Here is a 22,111-nt window from a genome sequence, read left to right on the forward strand (position 1 = left end):
CTTCTGCCAGTCGCAAAGGTAATGAGATGGGATGACATAAGCTACAGAGCTCCCCTGCAGGCATGCTCTCCATGAAGAAAGTAGGTACTTAAGAGCTTGCTGGGTATAAAACTTCATGTAGGCACCCTTCTGTGGGGTACTACCCCAAGTACCTATGTATGCGCCAACCACCTTTCCTGAGTGTTTCCAGGGTTTATGCAAGTATTGCTGAGTGTTTTGCCACCCTTGATTTACTTCTGTGCCCTGGAAGCAGCTGTGAAATCCATCTGCCAGACACGTGCACCGGCGCTTGCCAGTCTCCTGTGTGACTGGACAACTGCAGGGAAGCGCTAAGGAACAAATTATTCCCTTAGCATGATGTGCTGAAAGAAAAGCTTCCCAAAGTGACTAGTGATTTTGGCCGTCTCCATTTTTGGCTCCCCAGTCTGATTTTTTTCAGAAAAAGCCTGAAGATCAGCTCTCCTTCCTGCCCTTGCGTCATTCTGCCTTCTTTGGGGTGGCCTATGGTTGGTGAGACAAAAGCTGAACTAATCAAAGTAAAAATTCAGTTTTGAAAACTGGAACATGATTTTTAATTTTACATAGGCAGTGACACATCTTTCCTATGCTTAGCAACCCCGACACGTATCTGCTTATTCACATGGAGGACTAAGTAACAGTACTACTAAAGGCTGGTAATACTCCAAAAGAATAACATAGACAAAGGTGAGAGAAAAATACAGATACCATCCTGTGAAAAAAATAAACTATTTTGTAATAATTCATGTGTTACTTAGCCAATTTCTAACAATCCCCTTTCTCACGATGGACTTCTGTTCTTTTGCTAATTTAAAAGGCCTGATAAGACCAAAGTACAAGATAGTATATTTTCAAATTGCCCTAGGTATATAACCACAGACTTCTTAGAGAAGAGAAATAAATCTAAAAAACCACAAAGTTTTACATTTTTAGTTTTACTAAGACCTTTTTATTAGAATCTGCCCTACTGCTTAATTGTGCCAACCAACAGGCTATGTAAAGACAAGGCTGAAATTTTACTTGTTTGTAAGAAAATCAGTATTTCCTTTAAAAAAATCAACACATAAGTTTCTTTAGGAAGTTTTGATTACGGTGTTACAGGAATTGAAAATACCAGCTCACTACAGATTTAGTAATTGGTTTTCAAATTTAAATTTATCAAAGCATTAACTCTATACCTTCCCAGAATAGTCTGGCTAATGAACAAAGTGTTTCTATTTAAAACATTGATATGATGAAATACAAGCAAGGCCGTTTCTCCTTGGAAGAGGAAAATAACTTTTTGGAAAATGATTCATCTGCAAGTTCATTTTTAAATGTAGTTCATGCGCAGATTTGGTGAAGCTTTTCCCATAATTTTATTTAATTGTATTTATAACTCTGAGAACTTCTATTTTGGAAGGGTAAGACGGACATAAATACAGAATTTCATTTCATCCTTGGACATGTTTTGTAAGGTTCTTTTGGTTCTTTTTTTATTTTTTATTTAATTGGGATCTTGGAGAGGTACAAAATGTCAAGAAAAGAAATAAATGTCCTCCCAAGAACAGTTTTATTCTGGACCTCATTAGTTTTGTAAGAAGGCTCCAGAGCCTTATAAATGAGGATCTCCCAATATCCAGACAATGTCCCCAAATAATCCTATCAATATTAATATCGTAGTCACCCTAGAGATACCTATATAATTATGGAGAGAGACAGGCCTTTCCAGAAAGCATTTTGAATTCAATTAAGTTAGGAGAGGTACGGTAATTGAGGAAAAAACTGACGTCATAATTTCAGGAATATGCGCTTCAGTTCCAGCAACTGTTTATAACCATTTTTACTAGCGTGGTTCACTGCTGTACACAAATTTGAAGAGTGGACGGAAGCAGAAGACAGAGGGAAGGACAGAAGATGAGATAAGGGCCACCAGTCAGTTCTGACCTAACCCGTCACTTCAGAAAAATGTCTCAATTTTCATAATTAAAATAAAATTGAGACACACAAAGCATCTTCTTTACACTGTGCAGTCTGTAATCTTTGAATTTGTCCTAACCCTCTAAGTCTCTCTAGTAATACCTACTGAAATGAGGCTTATTGCAATTTGCTGTTGGACCACACTCATCCCCACTGAAAACTGACACTGCAGTGTAGTGGGGAAAAACTTTCTGCCATCATTTACTTTGGCCTCAGTTGTTAAAAAAAAAAGCACAAAAAAAAAGAACAAGAGTTCTTTAATCCTCACTTACAGAAAGACTAAGAATTTTTCCCCTACATCTTAATACTTCAGGTATAAAATATATATGTAAACTAGAACAGACAATTTGATTCTGAACCAATGTATTTCCATAAAGCAATATATGGACCCTGCTGCAAGGGGCCTTTGTTCTTTATTTTTTCAGTTCCCTGAAATATGTTATTTCAAAGGGCATAATAACTGCAAAGTAGACAGAAGCACGCATAATAATTGCACATACTCATTTTCCTGGAATACACAATAGACATTTTCATTAACTTTTATAAGAAAACTACTTATATAGCCAAGTTAAGTTATGATTTATAAAAAAGCTCCATTCTTTTTTTCCTAGCTTGTTACGCTACCTCAAATCCCTACTTTAGTTTTATTGATGAATTATGTCTGAAGTTCCAGCTCTCCAAGCATCAGCTGCCTCTGAAGGGGACAGTTTTACATCAACCTTTAAATTAACTTAAGACTCAAGATTCCTCAGGTAAAAAACAAAATTTAGGAATTAAAAAAAAATATAAATAAATCCACCCAGCCTTCTGTCTGTTAATAACTGTACGGCCATTCTGTAGCTGCAAATAGTGGTTATTAAAACCTCACTCAGACTGTTCCTCTGACTCAGTAGTTAAAAAAGAAGAACGCCATCTCAACCCACAACAGTTTCTTTAGCACATGCTGCTGCTGAGCCTGGAGAGGGCAGGGACCCGGCCACTGGAGCCTGGGCATCTCCCCACTACCATGCGGAGGTTAAAAAACGCAAACATTTTGTTTCCTCTCCGAATAGGAGAAAGTTCTCCAAAAAGAACCCCCAAAAACTTGAAAACAGTTTATTCTCTCGGTGTTTCACAGGTATCGTGCTATTTATATATTGGTATATATAACTCTCCATATTTCCAAACAAAACTGCATGCCTCAAAATAAATTTTTTTCATAAATCAATTTGTTATGGAAACAAAAGCTAACATCTGAGATTACTGAGATATGATATGTTGTTAATAATACTTAGCACTTCAAGTAATAATAAAAGAAGAAAATCTTTAATTACAATCAGAATATAATGGCATTAAAGAGTTAAGGACTATTTTCTATGAGAAAATGTAGAAACTGACACTAATAATTTAAATCATAGGTATGACACAATATCAAGCATACTAAATAAGAATAAAATATCAAAACAATCACAGTGGATGCTCTTGTTCAGTAGCAAAGAGACTTTTTTTTTTCCTGATACATTTTCAGCCTTATATTTTGTTTCCCTTTGCTTAAGAAAATGTTCAAGAGGCACCAAAAGACGGTTCAGGACCTAACTCTGATTTTAGCTTCAGAGAATCTCCTCTTGGAGACATATTTCCGTATCATCAATGAATCCCAGTGGGAATTTTGCAATTTTATTGCAATATGGAGGACCTTTGGATGGTCCTTTTACTATATTCTCTACTGCACTTTATACTATTACAATCCCTTCCAGAAATGTAAAAAAAACCCTTAAAAAATCTGGGCTTGTGCAGTGCACCCTTGCCATGAGAAATATACACATCAGTGTCCATAACGGAAAGCCTTTAACTGAAAGTGCTATAGAAAGAAAATTGTTTGGCGTTGTGCTGGCGAGTAATCAGGTGGTGCTACGCCAAGTTACAGCGCAATGGGAGAAAAAGCATAATGTACACTAGGAGACCTCCGCAGACCATGGGTGTGCTGGAGTCGGGGCCAGCAGGGAGCAGGATGGCTGAGCCACAGGCAGCTCCTCATGCCTTGCCCGAGCAGTGTGGGGAGCTGTGCCCAAGGATGACCTTGGGAAGGGTGCTTATCCTTGGGGCACAGCAGGGGAAAAGCATCCTCACTCAGCCAGTGTTTGGGAGATTGTGGTCAGCTGCACAGGGGGAGGACGCTGCACCCATGGTTTGGTCTCGATTAGTCTGGCTTTTGGGACAAGGGGGTCATCAGTTCTGCCACAGACTTCCTACTTGACATCAGGCACTTCCTATGTAAACAGAAGTGTTAAAACTCCCATATATCAGAAGTCCTATGAGAGTAAATACATTAAGGTTCGTGAAGTTTTTTGGTACAGTGGCGACAATAGCCATTTAAGTGGCTCAGGAAGGCAGAGTGAGATGAAGATACAGGAGGCAGAACTGGAGCTATGCACTGAAGAACAAGTAGCTGCACTGTGATGTTGCTCAGACCATGAATTTGGAGATGAGGGGCAGTAGGACAACTTCTCCTGGCGACCAGAGAAACTAAGAAATACTTTCATCTTCTTTCCATTGCTCTGTGCCTCTTTTGCCCCTTTGCAGCTCCTGTCTCTGTAGGGTGTGCCCACCAAGCTCTCTGTTGAGACTTATGACCCGTGGCAGATGCGGAGCAAAAGGGAAGGACAAGGCACGTGCGTGTGACAGAACACAGAGAGGTGACAGCAAGTTCAGTCTTCAAGTCTGGGGACAATTTCATGGCCCTGTGGACCACAGCCATGGATGAATTCAAAGGAGGGACAAAGAACATGACAGGGCTAGAACAACTGGCAGAGACTTGAGATGCTTTTTAAGGACTACTATGGGGCCAGGCGTGTCAGGGAACACCAGAATGGAAAAGAACAAGAAACCCTGTTCCTATTAGATCTGTTGAGATAAAGTAGAACTTCATATTAATAAACAAAATGAAAAACATTAGGAAATTAATGTTCTAAGAAAGAGGAAAAGTTTTTATGTGTGAAACAGTCACTGTAAATCTCGGAACAATGTAACCAGGCTGGAGATAGCAAGGAAAAATAGAAAATATTCTTTTCTAGCAAAGTATGTTTAGTTACACTTTGATGGGAAGACTGACAAGAAAGATTTGTAGTAAAGGGTTTTTTTAAAAAGTAAAAGAGAAATGATCCCCGACACTTCCTGTAATACTTTTCTAGTTCCTTATCTGTGCATTTCGCGTGGTTTGGAAAACCACTTAGTGTTTACATGAAAATGCACTTTACCTTATTTCTCAGAACCAAGAGCATTGTGCCAGATCTCTGTATGCAGGAATTTCACAGATAAAATCTCTTGCTACTATTATTCCAGAAAAAATAATCAACTTGGAAGGCTCAGCCTTAGTCTGGCAGTATCACGGAGACACCTGGGATCTGTGGACAGTAATAATATATAAAGTGGTTTCACAGCAGATAGGAATCAGGTTAGAATGAATGTGTTTACTAATGAAGAGAACAAGTCCCAGGGTCGCTAACTCCACCTAGAAAAACATGCAACATACATACTGAAGTTTAAGACATCTGGAGTCCTACGTGAATAATGAAGATTGAAGAACAAAGAGAGCAAGGAAGAAGCTGGTACATCACTTTTGCCTTTTCTTGAGCTTTCAGCTTGAAAGAATTAATTCCCTTCTGAACATCAGATGCAGAGGACCTGCTCCTCATCTAAACAACGCAGCGTCCCACGATTGCTTGCCAGACAGAAAAAGCCCAGCTCTGTGTTTTCTGACCTTTTATTTCCCTGTATTGGGTGGGAGAGGCAGAGCAGCTCCTGAAGTAGGTAACTCTCTACCCACCTGAGAGTTCCCCCATGCACAATAAATCCACACCTGCTATTTGTTGCAGTTCTCCTGGATGCTTCATAAACATTAGGTAAGCCTTGGCATGTAGAAACTGGGAAATTGAGGTAGAGATTCACTGTCTTATCAAAATGAACCAGACCTCGGCCCAAGCTTTGGTCATGATTCCTCCTCATGTTCTCAGCTCACTTCTAGGGCTTCCTAACCAGGTCCTTTCACTACTTGCTTCCGATAGCAGATCTGATGCCTGCAGTACAAAAATCAACATGTACTTTCTGTGAAACACAATTGTACAGACTAACCTTAATAAAAGCTTGACATTTTGGAAGAACACACAAGAGAACTCTAAAGCTCCTTAATGAAAACCAGCAATCCAGATTCATGGAAACTATGCTGAAGGGAAGCTTTCTGCAGTGGTTGCCAGCCCTCGTTCTGCCAGGAACGTACCATACACAACTCTATTTTTGCTCTACTACAAACTGCCTCAATCCCAGTTTCCAAATTAATTAAAAATCAGATCACAAGGTAACTCGTTATGAAATTCTCTGTCTAATCATCTACTTATTTTTTAATCCTACATAAGAAAGTGATTAAACAGAGAAGAAGGATGAATAAACCCCCTGATTTCTATCATGTATCGCTTACACATGCGATCTATGCAAAGAATGATTTTTCCCTGCAAAGTCATACTGATAAGTTCCCCCTTAACATAGGTAATCTTTCTTTCTTCCAGAAATTCCTTGTGGCTTTTGACAGCTGTTTAAGAACTATAATGTGAAGTTTAAACTAAATCTCCACCAACCTGATTCACACAGGTTTGCACTGAATTTTAGCGGAGTGGTAAAGTTTATGAGCTTGTATTGATCCATCCAGCAGGCAGCCAGACCTTGGCTGCTGTAGGCATGGGAACAGACCGGCACAGATCACAGCTTTCTCCTCAGCAGGTAGCCTGGTTATGTTCAGTTGCCAACATACTGGTGCCTACAGACACTTGAGTTGCCTAAGGTCCTCCGGCACCTCAGTCCAGTTGTACCAAATGATAGACAGCCAGAGTAGTTTATATACACTGTGGTTTCTATATCCATTCCTGCTACTTATTTATTTCAAAATAGACCTCTGTGATTTTTGACATACGGCATCACGCTTAAAAATGTAGATGTGAGTCAGTTTTTGTTTAAGGGAAAGGCTTGCGACTCCATGTGAAAAATTAGCTTCTGAAAACTATCCATTTCTCTGATACAGGTTTGGCAAGAAGAGGAGCCAGATTTTGAAATAAGCTACCAAGGGTGTAACATCCCACTTAAAAAGAGCAGTAGAGTCTGGTAACGATCTGCATGAGTCAATAAGCTTTCCAGTGGGACCTTTATTAGTCCATGGACAAAATAAAATGTACTTGTTTAACCATCTTATATTAAAAATGCACAAAACAGATCAAAAGGAAATGCGCATTCTCTTAATGCCAAAACAGCTGCTGACTTGCGCATGGTTTGTTTCCCTGGTCTTCCTTTCAGTCTTTGATATTTCCAATTTAGCTCTTTCCCCCTAGTCATGGGCAGACACTCTTATGTGTGCTGGGAAGTAGAATGAAGGTGAAAAGAAATACTTCATATAACCAGAAGCAATATTAAAAAAAGAAAAGTCCAGCCTAGAACTCTGGATATTGAATTATCTGTATAAATAATTGCTAGACATTCTTCAGGTATTATATTATACTAGTCTGAGCTCCCATGAATTGAATGTAAAGGAGCCACAAACTACTTGATCATTCGACTACATCTCAGTGTTCTCTTTGATAAATTAAATTGAGATTCCACGTCTCTCAGATGCAATTGTTTAGCCAACCCTTTCAAGCTTTCAGCATTTCTAAGCTGAATATTTCTATAAACATGAGAACTGAAGGTATTATTTCAGAACAGGTCCTACTAATGCTGCAACGAGAGTTAGTGTTGTAAGTCTTGCTCATGCATGAAAGACGTGCTTCTGCTTTTGTCTTCCACATACAATTGGGTCTTCGCTTTTAGTGCGAAATCTTCCTTAAATCCCAAGTCTTTTTCAGCATCACACATTGTTAGAGCATTATCACACTATAAATGTGATCTATGTTGAGTGCTGACTGCTTTGCTTCTAAATCTTGCATAGCGTTTGGCTGTGTTTTGTCAGAGACTGTGGAGGAAAAAATCATCTCCTCTTAATAATCTTTTCATGTGTTGGAGGAGAATTCCCTTAAGCCAGACAAGTCTGTTTGCTGAACACAGTTTTGTCTGGAATACAAACCGGTCATTTAGGTATTTTGGCTTTGGTTTTGAAAACACAGACAAGGATATGGCAATTCATGTTCTCTGAGGACTCACTACGGGGAGAGGATGGGGTGGACAGGCCCTTAGCAGCTCATTCTGCTGTAAAAACAAGCTGCATTTTTTTGATGAATCGGGCTTCCTAAATGTGGGAGCTTTTGTGCCTTATCTCTCTGGTACTGCAGGTACAACCCAGATCAGACTGTATCACGGTTCCATTCTCTGCTAATATCCTGAAATAAAGGAAAATAAAATAGCAACACCAGAAGGTGATCACAAAACTATGGTTGAGGATTTTCTATAGATCTTGGCTTTTAATGACCTCCCAATTACATGGTGTACGCGTTTAAATGCAATTATATATAGCTACTATATTTAACTTACTTTATCCACAGTTTATATAGTTACTAAACTTTGTTGTTAAAACAACTGTTACTTTTAAATCCTGATGTCACCTCTTCCGCGACAATATTTAAGGCATCGTCACGACTTACAGATTTTGCAACCTATTTCACAGACACAGGTAATTTGATAAATTTCTAAGTACACAGACCTGGAAAACTTAAAATAAAATCACCATATTAAGAAGGCATGCGACATGCTTCTCTATGAAGAAAGCTTCTTCCATTAAAAGTAAACATAAACATGACCTGATTACCAAAACCGATTTTAAGAAGTCATTCATATGGAACTGTCTTCCAAAACAAACAATTGCTCTAGCTTATTGCTTTCAATGATTTGAAATAATTATGGAATAATTAGAACAATTTCAGTATAGAACCCATCAAGTTCGTAGGTCCAATTCCTTGAAAGGATATATCACTGAACCATAAAAAGTAAATCCAGCAGAATTAATTGCAATTATGTTATCACAATTTCCCCATTACGGTAAATCTTTGGAAAGGGCTAAAAGGATTTTCACAGTCAAGACTCTCATGTAGTCCTTATGCAAACTTACTTTACAGTTCTTCACTGCTCCAGATTAGGACATTAGAAATCTTAGTTAAATATGCAGATCTGTCACAGATATGATTATGGAAATCATTCAATCTCTTGGTTCCTTGGCTCTAACAGAAAAGCCAGTGCTTTTATTTTCGTACCATTTGTTTGTCTGGTCTGTCTGTGGGCTCCTTGAAGACAGACAGTGACTCTTATCATGTGCTTGCACAATACTTTAAAGAATTGGGGTCTGAGTTTTAACCAGGCCTTGAATATAATGTAATATAATCAATAACTAGGATTTTGCAGTAGTGTTAGTTACTGTAGCTCCTTTTGAAAATGAAAATGGTCTTTCTATGCACAAAGAATTCTGGTTTCAAAGTACTTAGCAATTATGCTAAATATGTTTTCCATTTTTAACAAAAGGAATATTGTTGATATCATTCTTCTGAAAGCAGCAGCTTTAGCTTTCTTTGAACTAACTTTCTATCAGCTTTGTGCCAAACACGGCATTTAATATCAAAGGTAATCAGCTGAAGCAACCCCTGCTGTCTTTATGCAGAAGCACGTTGCAGTTTTTCACTGTTTTGATTTTTTGGATGAATAACTTCTTATTCCTTTTATCCTCTGAGGTACTTTGAACACTATGCAAACATATAAAGGAGACTTGGCTCAACACATTTACTTTATTTTTTTCATTTAAAGAAGGATGGGCATTGGAGAATGCATCCGCAGTTCAGCATTCATCTTGATATTCAGAAACAAAGAGGTGCCATACTTCAAAGACTATTTAATTTTTTTTTCTATTTTTTTTCCCTAATAAATGAGGAATTGTTCAGGAATTGAACAGGGAAATAATGGGGCTTCCCTTCCTATGAATTTGTGTCTTGCAGTTGGATTCACTGAATGTTTAATAGGGTGCAAAGTCTCATGGATGCTGTTCCAGTAGCTGGGTCATTTGTGGCCAGGCTCTCCTTGATGGATACTCCGATATCTAATTAGGGGTAAGTTTACACTGCAGCCTTTCTTGGAGTTGGCAATGACCGACCCATTTTCCTCTCCAGCCTGTGGAGGCTGTAATATCTCTGAGGATACTAGGCCACATTCAAATGTGGTTGAAATTGCATTACCGATAGAGGTTTGCAGTAGGGGATGTGCAGAAATTCCTACTCACACATGCCATGCTATTGCATAAGCCTCAATGTCTAGGAAACAGACTAAATGTTAAAGAATTAGCCTGTGTCCCAGTAGCTCCTCTGGCTAACATGGTTGAGGCATCAGCCAAAAGAGCTCAAGAAGCAGCAACCCAACCCGATTTTCAATGGCTGGCTCGGCTGACAACCAGGTACCTCCCATGCCAGTTAGGAGGAGCCATCAGATGAAATCCCAGGGTTTGGCCCATGCTCCAGGTTTACAGAGAATGACCGTGGTTAGCCCAGCACTGTGCCCTCCTGGTAGAGAGAGAAATTGAGCCTGGCCACTCAACTTCTAGTTCTGATGTGCTGTAAAATGCCCGAGTGAAACCCGTCATCTGCAAGAATATGTATAAATGACGCGATGACAACCTCGCCTCCCAACACTTCTGAAGCAAATACCAGTAAAGCCCACAGAACAACAAAGAACAAAACAACACAGAACAAAACAAAACCACTTCTTTCCTCTTCCTAGGAGAAAGGAATGGCTTCTCTGCTTAGACTACCAGAAAGGATGTACTGTAAGGGAAAGTGGTTCTTCAGCTACCACACAGTCTAAATACTACACGGTGGCAACTTGAAAGAAATTACACCAATTTAATGATGTCACTGTATGAGGGGATACATGTACCATCACTGCAAACTGCAGAGTGGCCCCTGGCATCATTTTACAAAAGGGTCATAAATGATACACTGCCAATTAGTAATAAAATTACTAGAATTTATATTTATAAATATCTATTTATAGATATGTCTATATCTATAGATATATATAGTATTTATTTATATTTACAAATATCTAGTATAAAATTACTAGATATTTATATTTTATACTGAGGATACATATATATATATATGTTCTATTTTCCTCATTATCTCTGCAATGGAATGAAAATATTCAAAACACTTGTTTTCATGAGGCAATGACCATCAAATACGGTAGCCAAGGACTTTGAAAACTATCAGAAAAAATGAAGCTTTATGCCAACATTTTGCTATCATCTGTTAAAAATGTATTGTGTCCATCTGTGACTTGAACACTCTACTCTGCAAAAGGACATGGGTATGTGCTGGCCCAACTTTATTTTGCTTTTTGTATCTGTTTTAAATGCTTTCACATAGACCACCATACTGAACATGTTAAAAACAAAATACAGACTGTTATTGTCAACTAAGACTGTGTTTATCAAACATGAAATAAAATTTAACTGTTAGAAAAGAGGTCCTTAACTACAGTCTCCCACGTTACCTAACCCATGATGACACAATAGGAAATGATCACCTCTATAATCAAATCATTCCCAAACTGTTGATTTCAAACTAAACACAGGTACCATCTAGCAAAATTTAAAAACATTAATGGGTAAATCCTCTTAATTACACGGTAACGTATGCTGATTTTTTACATTTTTGTCTACAGCACATAAATAATATTTGGAAACCAGAAGTCCCTGGGATGGCTGTTCATACCGCCAGAAAAAAAATCAGTTGAGCGGCTGATATCTGTGCAAACACAGTGCATGAAGTGGAATAGTTTTAGACTAAGATAATTTAAACAAAAGATGGGAGGTGAAACAGTCGACCAAGGAGCCTGTCATTGTCGATTTTTGGAAGCACCCTCTGAGCTTCTTCGGTGGATGACGAATATCTGTATGAAAACAAACCCTGTTATATGAGATTAAATTTGTTTGTGCGTGTGTCCCACTGGCAGCCCTACTGGCCTACCCTAGGCTACTTTTCAGAAAGTGGAATCAGGCATTGACCATGCTGCCAAAGAAGGTGTCAGCTGATGGAATCATCTTTGAAAGGAACTTCCGTAATCCTTACGGGTTTTCATAATAAAAAATAAAAATGGTCAGGTTCTATTACTGAATATGAAGATCTTTCTATACCATCATCTATATCAATTAGTTGCTTAAAAAGAAACTCCTCTTTCTCCAGAAATGATGGATAAAATGAAAATTTCTAGCTAAGAGTAGGGAACTACTCATTGGTGGCTTGGGTATAGAACCAGATATTTTATACCTTAAAACAGTGAACCTCCTACTGCCAGCTACATGCTGAACCTGTTTCTGATATTAAAGAGTTAGGTGACTCTTGAGCTTAACATCATGATCTCACGATGTACAAAAAGATCTGGTTTTGAAAACTAGAGCACAAAATATGATTATTTACTAGTCATAACCCTTCATTTTCTTTCCTAAGTAGCCAGAAAATACATGAAAAACAACGCCAATATACTATAAAGAATTGCTAAACAGGATTTCCTTGAAAAGGATTGCATTGCTTTCACAGACTATACGGCACTGTGGGATGTTATAACAATATAGAGGCAGTAATTTTAGAAGACATATGGGAAACAGTTATAGACTTTATTCCTCCTGAATAATGCAGTCGGCAGCCAGCGCAACCTTTATGTGCCACTCCGTCACAAGCTCTCAGCAAATATGCATTATTATGTGGCCTTGTGTTATAGAATATTTCCAGACAGGCTGACGTGAAGGGGCACCATCTCCAGAAGACTGGCAGCAACCACAGTTGCATTAAGTAAAGGAAGACCCTGAGCCATTGGGGGCGTAGAATACACAGGTCTCCTCTGTGCTGTTATTCTGCTCATGTTTTCTGAGAAATGGGAAAAGAGGCCCTTTGTGGGCTTTCTCCCCAAAATGCTTCCTGAGCCCAGAAAGCCTCCGCGAGGGCAGCGCTGCATCCCCTGCTGTGACCAGAGGGCAAGCTGGGAGCACCAATCCATGCAGTACACGGGTAAATCAGTTTAAACTCTCTGTTTGACGCATGAGACTCATTTCAAAAGTCCTCCTTGAGGCAACGGTAGAAGTCAAAAAGCAAAGATTTGAAATTCAGAAAACCCCATCACAGAGTGAAATCTCTCTCCTCTGTGTGTTTACACATGCTGCTCTGCTCTTGCTCTGCCTCCTCCCGTGCTCTCCTTTCCCATCACCTGGCTCCCCCAACCACTCTGATTCACCTTTGTGTCACGCACGTATCCTTATGCACCTCTGAATTTATGCCAGATTTTCCTTCCCTCCACCTCCTTCCCCCCCCGCTTACGGGGGAAAGAGTGGGCATGTGAGATTCAGTGTTCAATGACAAAGGCGTACCAGGGATACACGTCAAATGACAGAAGAAAAAGACCTATTTAATCCCAGCAATGACTTGTGGCACTTCAGTACAGGCCAAAGCTGTGGAAAACATGCCAGTCTCTGCAGGTTGAGGACCACAACCCATACATTTGGGTAAGGATTCACAGGTGCAGCGAAAGACCAGGTTCCTGTCGGGACAGTGAGCTCTCTGCCAAATATTAAGTCTCTCCATAAAAACACCAACAGTTGTGCTGTAATATCTGTGATGAACTAAAGGCTAAATCTAAACCTATTTTTAATTCAATTTTGAATCTACATTTAAATAGGATGATCTGCTGATCTAAAGCAAGACAAGACTGGTAAGGAGAGATGATTGGAACAACTGAAATAGCTAAAAAGAGCAGATAAGCTCTGTTGAGTTTTAACCTCACAGGATGATGTAAAAGAAAAAAAAAGGTTTTCTTTTATCTAGGTAGGCTTCACTGCAGAGGTAGCAACTAAAATACCTATTACATAGCAATTATAGCAATTGAGCTATACTGTAGAATCAATTCAAAGTGTTTTGGTTGAAAACTTAATCAGAATTTTCTAGAGGTGGCATTTATGTTCTTCAAATAAGTGAACAATGCAAGGCTATTTAAATTATATATTCCCTTGTAATAGTGAAATATCATCTGTTTCAAAATTTCCACATTTTTTATAGATACTCTACAGTTTTACTAAAGGTCTTTAAAATATTTACTGGGTAGTATTTTGGTATTCTTCTGGCGGTAAAGACAGAAGTCTCAAATAAAAAGAATGACTGAAAAAGAAGTTATACGGCTTACAAATTTAACTTTCAGGAAAATTAAGGCACTCCCTTCCTGATACCACTCCTCAGGCCTAAGAGGCCTTAGAATACAAATGCATAAAAATAGTTATATAGGATCAGCCCTGATTCTCCAGCCGGTTCTGTATCCCATCTCTGGCAATCACCAAGCCCAGATGTCGCAGAAGATGGAAGAAGAAAACTTAAATAACAGACATGGGATCACCTCCTCCTTCTGAAGTCTTGCAGCCCCTAATAATCAAATACAGTCTTCAGCCTAGAAGTATGTCATTTTATATCCTGGCCCCTTATTTTCTTTTCTAATTGGTCCTTTCAGTTTATAGCATTTTCCTGTATTTTTAGAAGGCTAGTGAGGAATGACTGAAGGAGGAAAAAAGCTTCTGCAGTGTGTTGTTAAAATGGCAGTTACCAGAGAATCGTAAAAAATTGGAGGACTGAAAGAGTTTCCTAAATTGGGGGCTACATCATGTAGCAGAGGCACCATAAGCTGGAGAGAAATTCAAGTGCAAGAATAAGGCAGACATCCTGGAAGTGCAATTGAAAGTGGGCTTTGAAAAGCTGCGACTCCCTGCAGGAGAAGGAGAGCAGGTTTGTTTCTCTGGGCGTTAGATAAGGGCTCACGATCTCACAGAAATATGGCGTCCACTGTCACTCCATATATAGGATTGGTTTTGGCCTGTACATGTATGTACACATATGTATTGAGATATACATCCACTCTTAAATATGCATTGTACATTCAGCCACTGAACAATCAGCAACACGTTTTCAATTTATCAAAAAAAGCGTTCAAAAAGACAGTAACTGTTGCCGAGCTAGAAATAAAAGACATAAAAGTCTTATTTAGGACCATGGGAGAATTCCCTGTGCCTACAGATTTATAGGAGGCTTTCAGGCAATTTAGGGTTACCTTCAGCATATCTATTTTAATTTTGCACTCTAAAAATATACTCAACAATGACCAGAACTGTCAGTCAGGCTAGTAATTTGACAGACATGAATGAGTGATGTGATAAAGGGAAAGCTCTGTTGTGAAATGCTACAGGAATCTTGGTATACTGCAGATTATCAGATGAGTCACGACTGTATTTATTATTCATATTCCTTTAAGTCCTTCACGGAATAGTACATTATTTTGAGCCGGATGTAGCTGTTGAAAGCAAAGAAAATCCTACATTTTCAGCATAGGAGTTACACAAACATTTTCAACCTGATCCTTAGATCCAATAACTCAAGATACTATTAGTACTTTCAAGAACCATTTAAAGAATTTACCTGTGTAAAAAAAAATGTAACCTTGTGAATAACAAGGAAATTATGGGGTATTTGTGTTATAGGAGTTAAGTTTTTTTTGTATAGCACTTTTCTCATAAACTATGGGCTTTGCTACATAATCTACCCCTAACTATAAAAACTGTTTTGCCAGGAAAAAATAAATGTAGCTGTTCTAAAACTTGGAAAGATACGTATAAACTGTTCCTCCATTTAACAGAATGGTACCTCAAAAGAAAATTATGCAAATTAAATAATTAATTATTGTGCCCCTGTTCAGTAAAAAGCAGTCACACAAATCTTTTAAAATTTCTAACAGCATTTTGGTTGCTTTACATGACGCATGTCTTGAGACTCAAATGAAGCAGTGATGCATTTTTAATTACGCAATTAAAATGATTTTTCATGGTTTCTAAATGGATTAGTTTTAAAATTACTTGTCTACTGGAAAAACATTCCTGCAAAGCAGTTATCCAATATCACATTTCTAGACAATGCTTTCTTTGTCATCTTGTCCTGTTTCTCATCCTCTTTCAAGTGTTTACTGAACACAGTTGCCTTTCTGAAATTATTCACTGAAAAGAATTTGTCCTTCTCTTTAGCAAACTTCAAAACCTTTCGCTTAGTAAATCTGCAGCAAAACCCCTGTTATATATAAATAGGATTTAGCTCCAGTACACAATGCAAGACTTGGGTGTTTGAAATTAAGAACACATCATGTATTTTATACCTTAAGTCCATTTATAACACAATTCCCTTGGAACAGAAGGGAAAATGGTATTATTAGGAATTTATTGTAATTCAGACCCACAGATGGATTGAAGAACATGGCTGAAACTCAGCCCTGGAGAAATGGATAGGACTGATAAGCAGTTACTTCAGTTCATTTTCTGCAAGAAATTTCTTCACGGAACAAGCTTTGTTTCGCTTCCTGGAGCTTTTTCCCTAAATGACACTAACAAAAGTTTACTCTTTGTGCTTTAAGAAAATATTTACTATGATGTCCATCTCTAGGTTTTTTTTTCCTATTTCAAAGCAAAACCAAGGAAACTTTGTCTCTCTGACATATTATGTCCAGTGCTCTCAGAGAGGGTCTGAAGCACAGCAGCTAAACTCTTCTTCTGCCCAAAATCTATAGTGGCAAAAGGGAGACAGAAACTAGAAACTGAAATTTTGAATTTGCAGTGTTTCTGATATGAAAGAGAGCCTTAAAAAAAAATAGCTAGAACCTGGAAAACCACTCCTATTTGATGATTGCTTTAGTTACGTTTGTGTCCCTTATCTAGATAGTGAGGTCACCAGAACACAAACTACATTTTATTCTCTATTAATAAGGTATTCATATAATGAGTGATGAACCCTCACTTGAGTGTCTTTGCAATGCCAAAATATAAAAAGAATGAAAACCAGTAAGTCAGTAAGAGGACTCCAGGGAATGCTGTTCATGTTTGAATTGCATGAGAAAGAAACAGCTTAATGAAAATTGGTACTTACAGTCTAATAATGTGATTAAAATAATGCTACACAGTATCTCTCAATGGAGACAGTAAGTTCAAGTCTCTTCTCTCTTTTCTGCCCTGTTTTGCACAACAAAACCCTTGTTGAAGTATCTTGGATATAAACTTACTGACACTGGCCAACAGGTTCAAAAGTTGCTGGCTGGATTACTGACAGAGGGACACAGCAGGATTTCCTTAGGAAGTCAGGCTAATCTGATTGTTTAAAAAATATCCAAAGTGAATTCCCTTTTTATTTTCAATTTGCATTATATAAAACTAAATAAAATGCTTGCAGAACTGAGCCTTTTTCATTCTTTATGTTTTTGCCACCGCACACCCCCCTTCACATAAATAGTTTCAATTTCCCTTCTGAGTTTATTTTTTCTCAGACTGTCAATTTGGCAGTTTCCTATTTGAATTAATCCTTTAAAAATCACATTTAAGATATTTCTCACTTGTTTTTCCTACATAAATTGGTGAAACATTAAAATGCAGTTTCAATATATATTTCCGCTGCTCATTTTAGTTTTGCTCTAAAAGTTCCACAGGCAAAATTTCTTTTGGGCTGGAACAGCTGACTTTCCTGTCGTAAAATGCTAAAATACAGTTCAATATATGGTGATTTATGCTATTTCGGATATAAGATTACTTTTCAGGCAGCAGTTAATCATAAGAGTATTTACCAAAATATGGAAAAAGTAACTGTCTTTGGCTATGTTACTATTGTTATTTGCAGTTCAATAAACACTGTTCTTGTAAATCTTTTTTGTTACAACCTTAATTACCTAATGGACAACATTGCCAAACATTTCAGATTGTTTTAATTAAATTAAGTGAGTACAGGGGCACTTCCTTTTCGCCTACTCTGTCATTATGTAGCCAAAGTACACACATTTAATACTCTCAGATTTCCATCATAAATCATTTCCTTCAGCCTCACAATTCTATTCGTACTGTTCTTTGAATTTCCTTTAAATTCTTGAATTATTTCTGCTATGTTTTTTCCCAGAACTAAATTTCATTTTCTGTGTATGACCTTGTCAGCACAATAAAGAAAAGGATTCTTACTTTTTCATTAATGATGCAATATCTGACCCCTCAATGCCATTATTAACTACTGTCACAGCTCTGCCTTTTCACTGTCTTCAACACTGTAATTCTTAATTTCTCGGTGCTTCTCAGTCTTGAGATAATTTTTTACTAATATCTCTGGGAGAGTCTTGTGTAGAGTCCATTTTCCCCCCCAGTGCTAGATTTTCAAAATATGTTGCCCAGTTGTCCAGTCCTCATACTTTTATTTCTCTTTTCTTTTTGGATAGAGGTAAGCAGATGAGAAGGGAGTCATGACTGCAACTTACCAAGGGTTCGGAAAGGTCTTTGGTTTGGAGTATGGGAGAAGAAACCAGGTTTCAAAGCATTTGTGATCACAACGTCAAAATATTCTTCAAAATCATTCCTAGAAAGTAAAGGAAATTGAATTAGTTAAACTAATGAATTAGCTAAAATGCCACCAAATACTCTTTGAGACTTAAGAAAATAGCAAAACAGTTCTTTAAGGCACCACCTTCTGTCATTTTTTTCTGATGCTTGTTTGGTGTCACTACTGCCCTTCCTTTCCTGATGTTGTCAAAAAGAGAGATGGCTGAGAACCCGCAGGGCTGTACCTTCAGGATCATTCATTATTTGTAAAAAGATCTCTGGCCCAGGGAATTTTAAAATCTCAGGAGAATGTAACAGATGACATATTTCAATCTCAGGTGGCAACATACGAACGGACAAGTATAGAAAGGTGTAAATGAGGGATTTTCTTTATAAAGCAGAATATATGAAGTCAAGTGACGAGATAGGAAGTAACTGAAGACTGAAGACACTTAAACAGAGGTGTTTTTATTGTTGGTACTGTACATATGCACAGGCCTAACAGGTGTCTAAGCTGCCACTGTAGTCAACAGAGATCTGATTAACACAGTCAATGAAGTCTAAGGGTGATTTCACACACCCTGAAGTTGAAATGACATTTTGTTAGCTGAGCTCTTTCTTCTGGCTCCACTGGCTGCTCTGAGTGAATCCCCGTTGCTTACAGGGAGGTTGAACATGTGGCTCACAAATAAACACCTACCAAGTATGAGTCTTAACCTGCCAGATGAATCACACCATTAAATTCAGATTTTTCAAAGATCATTAGGTCCATGAAAATACAGCTCAATATCTGCACTGTGGAAATCCCATCAATTTAAATGGGATTGAACATTTGAGCATGGTATGTAAGTGGGACTTATATTTACATATTTTTTAGAGACTTGTATGCAAGTTAGTAATGTTACAAAGCCAACAGGAAAAAACTGGCAACCTTGGGGAACATTCATGCCACCTGTCCTACCACGAGATAGACTACTTCTGGAGGTGCCAGTTCTTCCTACACCTGCAAGGGTCTTCTTCACTTTGTGGAATCTATTAGACCTCAATTATTATATCATCAAGCTGGGAACTATAGCAAGATATAATAACAATAATGCCTACCTATAAGTTTTAAAGTTACTAAAATACAGAATTAGACAAATGCCACTTAAAGAGTGGTTAGTTTTTATTACCAGAAAATGTATAGGTTCCCCATCTGTGACACATATTTTATTTTAGTAGAAATGTTTCATTGCTTAGGTGACTGTATTGCCTGTAACATCTGAAAAATGATGAATACTCTTGCATGGAACAAAGAAGTCCCAGATGGCAAGTCCAGGATGGGTACAGGCACTAAAAAGTCATCAATAGGAGAAGTTTACCAGAAGAAAACTATCTAACTGTGTCATTTTCAAGTAACCCACAATTTCCCATGAGACATGAGACAATTTCCCATCTTAACTAAAAATCTGAATGCTCTCCCTATAAGCTTATCTTCAAGCTTTTATTTTATGCTCTAATTTATATTCCAGCCTTAAAATAGAATGGCTTTAGATTTCCTTTCTCTAATGAAATTTTAGCTTTGTCTATTTTTCTCCACTTGTGACCACATGTAAACTTCTACCATTTTAAAAGGACCAGTACCGAATATGACAATGGTGTGTTTTAAAAATTAGCGTCAGTGTAGAAGATTCCAGAAGTTGAGCAAACAGGCACGGCTCTTCTGTCCTTAAGTGAAAAGTATTGATAGTGGTAAACTTTTCAAATCAGCATATGGTGCAAATAATACTTCCATGGGTAAGTTAAGTTTGAACTTTCAAAATAAAGCCAACACTTCAGGAGCACAATGAAGACTTGTGGGAACAGTGGCAAGTGCTTTGTGTAAAAAAATTCGAAACAGAATGAACAGAGTTTTCACGATTCGGTTAACTTTTTAATGATTTGTTGAAAAAAACCTTATGTTTTGTGCAGAGAGAGATGTTATCTTTTTGAATCGCTCTAAATCTCCTGTAAAAAGCTACTAATTTTATGAGAGCCTGGACCTTGTGTTCCGTTACTATGTAACATTATACATGATAAAATCTGTTCCAGCTACTGCTTGTGCTTGCTATTGTACCCTGTGGTTACAGTAAATGGCTAAGACAAAGGGTAGGATGTATCTCACATAACTTTAGACATCTAAAAATTGCATGCTGAATTCACTGTTAGTGGTCTACACCACAGACGGAGACAATGGAGAAACATCTACATTCTTAGAAAGCAATTCATCGCACTTATTTCAAACATAATTCTATGGTACAGGATGAATTGTCAAGAATTATGCCCAGTGTTTTCCCTCTGCTAACCACAGAGGGCATCAAAATGACCAGCTTCCAAAAATTCCTAGCTTTTAGATGTCTAACATTCATGAAAAGGTGTGGTGGGTTGACCCTGGCTGGACACCAGGTGCCCACCAAGATGCTCTATCACTCCTCCTTCTCAGCTGGACACGGAAGAGAAAATATAACGAAAGGCTTGTGGGTCGAGATAAGGGCAGGGAGATCACTCAGCAATTATTGTCACGGGCAAAACAGACTCAACTTGGGGAAAATTAATTTATTACCAACCAAATCCGAGGAGGATAATGAGAAAATAAAAACTAAATCTTGAAACCATCCCTCCCTTCTTCTTGGGCTTAACTTTACTCCTGAATTCTCTACCTCCTCCCCCCGAGTCGGGCAGGGGAACAGGAAATGGGGGTTGTGGTCAGTTCATCACATGTTGTCTCTACTGCTCTTTCCTCCTCACACTCGTCCCCTGCCCCAGCATGAGGTTCCTCCCACAGGAGACAGTTCTCCACAAACTTCTCTAACATGAATCCCTCCCATGGGCTGCAGTTCTTGACAAACTGCTCTAGTGTGGGTCCCTTCCACGGGGTGCAGTATTCAGGAACAGACTGCTCCAGTGTGGGTCCCCCAAGGGGTCACAAGTCCCGCCAGCAAACCTGTTCCAGCATGGGCTCCTCTCTGCGTGGGTCCACAGGGCCTGCCAGGAGCCTGCTCCAGTGCGGGCTTCCCACAGAGTCACAACCTCCTTTGGGCATCCACCTGCTCCAGCATGGGGCCCTCCATGGGCTGCAGGTGGATATCTGCTGCACTGTTAACCTCCATGGGCTGCAGGGAAATCTCTGCTCCGGCGCCTGGAGCACCTCCTCACCCTCCTTTTCACTGACCTCGGTGTCTGCAGAGTGGTTGCTCTCATATAGTCTCACTCCTCTCTGCAGCCACTACTGTTGTCCAGCAGGTTTTTCCTCCTTAAATATTGTAACCCAGAGGCGCTACCATTGGCTTGGCCTTGGCAAATGGCAGGTCTGTCTTGGAGCCAGCTGGCATTGGCTCTATCGGATGCAGGGGAAGCTTCTAGCAGCTACTCACAGAAGCCACCCCAGTAGTGCCCCCCCACCCCCGCTACCAAAACCTTGCCACGCAAACCCAATACAAAAGGTGAAATGGCACTTGGCTTCAGTGACTATGTGATGATTGACTCATCTTTAGGTGGGCTCCTGCCAACGCTTAAACATTCAGTTAACTTGACACACATTCTCATGGTAGATAAGCCTGAAAAGTCACACCATGATGCTCCTACTTGTGTGAGTGAACTCGCGCTTGCTTCTGTAGGTTTACATGGCTTATACGCTGATCCCAGCAATATGCGTGGGCTCTGGCCAGGAAACGGTTCTCATTTTATTTCAAAATGAGATTTTCTCTTAGAATCCCTCTCTCCTTCCCAAAATGTCTTGCAGTAAAGGACAACCTGGGAAGA

The 22,111-nt window shown here is 38.8% G+C and overlaps 1 protein-coding gene across 1 annotated transcript in view; it reads right to left on the minus strand.

Annotated features, from left to right (window-relative positions):
- The window catches only part of NT5DC1 (5'-nucleotidase domain containing 1), a 153,047-nt gene that overhangs the window by 26,497 nt on the left and 104,439 nt on the right, over positions 1-22,111 (minus strand). Inside the window, exon 8 of the mRNA XM_063329750.1 lies at positions 18,271-18,368. Within this exon, the coding sequence (XP_063185820.1) occupies positions 18,271-18,368 (98 nt within the window). The remainder of the gene's footprint in view (positions 1-18,270; positions 18,369-22,111) is intronic.

Source organism: Chroicocephalus ridibundus, chromosome 3 (assembly GCF_963924245.1).
Source record: "Chroicocephalus ridibundus chromosome 3, bChrRid1.1, whole genome shotgun sequence".
Lineage (NCBI taxonomy): Eukaryota > Metazoa > Chordata > Aves > Charadriiformes > Laridae > Chroicocephalus > Chroicocephalus ridibundus.